Source organism: Lupinus angustifolius, unplaced genomic scaffold, assembly GCF_001865875.1.
Source record: "Lupinus angustifolius cultivar Tanjil unplaced genomic scaffold, LupAngTanjil_v1.0 Scaffold_160_10, whole genome shotgun sequence".
Classification (NCBI taxonomy): domain Eukaryota; kingdom Viridiplantae; phylum Streptophyta; class Magnoliopsida; order Fabales; family Fabaceae; genus Lupinus; species Lupinus angustifolius.
Window position 1 is genome coordinate 15728 of NW_017726196.1, and position 3921 is coordinate 19648.

General features: G+C 34.3%; 1 protein-coding gene and 1 long non-coding RNA gene across 2 annotated transcripts; both read right to left on the reverse strand.

The window, feature by feature from the left end:
• Positions 1–437: 437 nt before the first annotated feature.
• On the reverse strand, positions 438–2256 carry LOC109340322 (sodium/hydrogen exchanger 3-like). The gene is made up of 7 exons (XM_019577989.1): positions 2115–2256; positions 1891–1984; positions 1679–1786; positions 1555–1601; positions 1277–1471; positions 1131–1177; positions 438–661 (listed from the first exon to the last, which is right to left on the reverse strand). The coding sequence occupies exons 3-7, from the start codon at positions 1719–1721 to the stop codon at positions 625–627; spliced, it is 369 nt and encodes a 122-aa protein (XP_019433534.1). The 5' UTR covers positions 1722–1786; positions 1891–1984; positions 2115–2256; the 3' UTR covers positions 438–624.
• A 689-nt stretch (positions 2257–2945) lies between these two features.
• On the reverse strand, positions 2946–3420 carry LOC109340323. Its single transcript, XR_002106776.1, has 3 exons — positions 3332–3420; positions 3139–3245; positions 2946–3056 (listed from the first exon to the last, which is right to left on the reverse strand). It is a non-coding gene; the product is annotated as an uncharacterized LOC109340323 (long non-coding RNA).
• Positions 3421–3921: the final 501 nt, after the last annotated feature.

Sequence of the window (3921 nt, forward strand, 5' to 3'; positions counted from 1 at the left end):
AGTCACATGGAAGTTCTAGTCTTGCCCACTTGCACTACAAAAAAATATATTGTTAGCCACGGTTATAACCGTGGCTATTTTACCAAAAAACTGTGGCAAAATACACCAGCCACGGTTTCCTCGACCCTAGCAATAAGTGGCGTTGCAAAAATTTAGCCACAGTCAATGTATGATATAGCTACATCTATGAGAAGTGTGGTAACATTTCCTTAACCACGGTTCAACCGTGGCTAATGTGAACCACACCCGTGGCTAGTTTATACCATTACTTTAACCACAGTTTAACCGTGGCTAATTATTTATTAAGTTATTTTCACATATATTCCTCTCCTAATCCTCTCTAACAATCATTATATTATATAAGCATTAATACTATGAAATTGGACCCAATATCTCAAATTATCATCACCTTCATCTTAAAATAATTCCAAATACATAAGCATGAATAAGTTCACATAATATGTATCATTCAAACCAATTGTTGAAACATTCCAAATTTGGTTAAAAAATGCATTAATATTTCTATAGTAAAAATTTCACGCATAATCACATGGAACTTCTAGTCTTGCCCACTTGATCACTTCAGCATCACCTTTTCGGGCTTCATCCATTTCTTCAATTCCTTCAACATGACTTCACATGAATTTTTAAGTATACCAATCTGCAGGACAACCTATATCAGTTCCAACAATCAAGAACTATTGGAATTTCAAAATACAGAATTCTTGAGATTCAAAATCAATAATATTTATTATTAATATCAGAAGTCTCAATAACAAATAGAGAGTGACTGGAAGAGTCTCAATAACAAAACATAGAACCAGCTGGATTACAAACCCTCATTTAAAATAATAAGATAATGAATCGTATTATTCAGGCTTCAAGCAGGAATGAAGCAGTCACGTAGATTCAAACAATCAGAGTAAGTTCCGTACAATATCCTTAAACAGTCAGACTTCCCATCAGAATATCAGATTAACATAGATTGGCGAAAACATGAAATATATTTTTTGGCATCAAAGAATTATCTACAACTTTTGCTATAAATAAACTACATATATTAACGCAACGGAATACCATCGCAGTAAATGCTGACAATGAAAATGATAACAACTCTGTCAAGATGATACCTTCCGATATACAATTTTTTAATGATGTAAGCACTGAGCAGACCTGACTGCAAGACGGTGGAGATACATTAGACCAGAGCAGCATGAAACATCAATATTAATGTGTATGCTCACTAGTGATATAGATTAGAAAGAGAAACAGTTACCAAAACCCCAAGCAATGTGCTTGTCATGAACAGATACAAGAAGTTGCCAAGAAATTGCAAGGCAATTGACAGGTCAATTTGCTCAAGGTCAAAGCTTTGGATTGCATTGAAAAGCACCACTGACGTAGCATCATTCACCACACCTTCCCCAAATACAAGACTGTACAATAAAGGTGTTTCATCCTGATTTAGCACCTGCATGATCATCATTTTTAAGTTCAGTATTAAATCTGATATGTTAGTTGCTGGAAGAATGCAACAAATGTATTATTCCAGACCTGCAATGTGCACACAGAGTCGGTCGCAGCAAATATGACACCAATTGCTGAAAATTTTCACAAATTAGTGAGTCGCATACAGATTGGGAAATTGTCATATAGTTGAGATTGACAAATATAATACCTAGATAATCTCCTATTTCCAGTGGACCGATATTCATCCTCATCTTAGATAATCTGATCTTGCCACATCAACCTGAACTGAGTGATCAATGACAAGATCTACAGGTACCTGAGGGCAAACAATTTTAAAATCATTACATAACCCAAACCATAAATAACTAGGAAAATCAATATTAATCTAAATCCATTAATGTGCACGAGCAAGTGGCATACCAAGGGGTTAATTTTATTAGAATCACCACCAAGCTTGTTCATTGTATCTCCACATACAAGAAGGATCAACAACAGCAGGCACCCCAGTAAAATCCTGAGAATTACATCAAAAGCTCAATGAATTTTACAAATAAAGCCAATATTAGAAGAAACTTATAGAAACAAAATCACTAATGTACAATAGAAATCCCTAGCCCAAAGCACCAATATCTTCATGCTCTCACCTGCAGAAGCACTCTGTCCGGCTTGAATGGAATTCCCACCTGTTTAGGAGAGGTATTCTCCCAATCAATAATTCTTTCGACATCATTACTTTTAACTTGAAATTGGTCGCAGTTACGAATTGCAGATTCCAAAAGTATCCTGTAGAGTAAGGAAGTATATCTGCAACACATACATGAATACCACCATCAATTCTACACCGGACTAATAAAGTTGCTACAGTACATTACATAACTCACCATCTCTTTTATCCTATTTGCCTTTTCTCTCCCTAAAAGCTTACAAAAGTATGTGAATTTAAATGGAGCTTGGATAGTCATGCCATCTTACACATCTTCCCCAACCTACTTATCACATTCTTAGCTAAGGCAGTGAAGGAAGCCATTGCTGGGACAAAACTATTCCTGCAACACTTATTTATTCACGTGATGAATTTCTTGGGAAAAATCAAGACCTCGGTCGAAAAATGCAACAACCACAGACTATGATTTTGAACACAAGATATTATATATGTTCTATATCTCTCATGATTTCTTCCTAAAAATAAGGAACTCAATCTTGTCACAAACCTAGCCTTGAAGAACATCACTAGCACAAAAAATATTTTTAGATAAAGTCCATGTTTGAACATCATATTTCCCTTTTTTTTCCCCCAAAAGTACTGTTGGTCGTTAACATAGTTATAAGGAAGATATTTTGTGAAAAATACAATTTTCATTGCAAAAGAAGAATGTCTCAAAATTGTCAACTCCAAGTAATTACAAATATCTCAACCTTCAATGATTACAATTTACAAGTGATGCCAATAACAACATGAAAACATCTGTCCAAATATGGTATAGTAACATACCTTATTATTCATAAGAGTAAGTCACATCACGTCCAAAGACAACTCAAAAGCCTTTCAATTAGTGAAATAAAACACGCTACAGAAATCATCTATTCTGCAATCAATATGCATTTTTTATCAGAACTTCAACATCGGTGATACATGCACATAACTACTAGACAAATAGTAAAACTAACCTCCTAAATTTTAAATTTACATCAATGCCAGTAGCAAGCCTGGGGAGCAAACCAATTGCATCAGCGATGTTCTGTTGTTGATTTTCAACATAGCCAACATCTTTGTTCTGCAAGACAATAAGAATAAATTGTCAGGTATGCATACATTATGAAAGAGTGATTGCCACAAACAATAAAATCATGCAAATCTTACATTCAAATTAGTATTGGAATCAAGTAGTCTTTCAACAACCAATGAAAGCAATTTCTCCTTAGAAACTTCACCAATATCTAGAGTCAAATTTAAGTTGTTTCATAATAGAAGAACGTTACCTGCATCAATGCAATATATAAACAACAACCGATAATATACACAAACTAACCAATACAGTATGCCATCGATCATGTATTTAAGATCCAAAATGTCAGTTGCTCTGAAATCCGTAAAACTTTCAGAACTAGCATTTTCATAATAATAATAATAAAGTATGGGAAAGGAGAGTGATTCAGGAGTTTTGCATGCTCAAATAATTTCCTCTTCATGAAGTTTATTATTTTTTTGTGGAAAAAACACCATAACCTGTTCTTCAATTATGAGATAAGGTTAGGTTCTGAAGAATCATGTTTAGAAATAATGAACAATGAGGAGACAGATACTGCACAGGATAGAAGTAATGGTATAGCATGTTGGGTTGTAATCAATCTGAGAGAAATTTTTGGAGTTAGACTCTAATCTGCATTAATATGGACGCATAGAGAATGAGGACAAGATAAGGATGAGAATGCGGATGAGGATAAGGATAG

Bases quoted from the DNA above. Each gene is read 5' to 3' on its own strand.
- LOC109340322 (XM_019577989.1), bottom strand. From the start codon at position 1,721: ATGAGGATGAATATCGGTCCACTGGAAATAGGAGATTATCTAG. The intron at 1,602-1,678 runs GTATTATATTTG...GAAAATTTTCAG, and splicing joins GGAAATAGGAGATTATCTAG to CAATTGGTGTCATATTTGCT. The intron at 1,178-1,276 runs GTAACTGTTTCT...ACCGTCTTGCAG, and splicing joins GCACATTGCTTGGGGTTTTG to TCAGGTCTGCTCAGTGCTTA.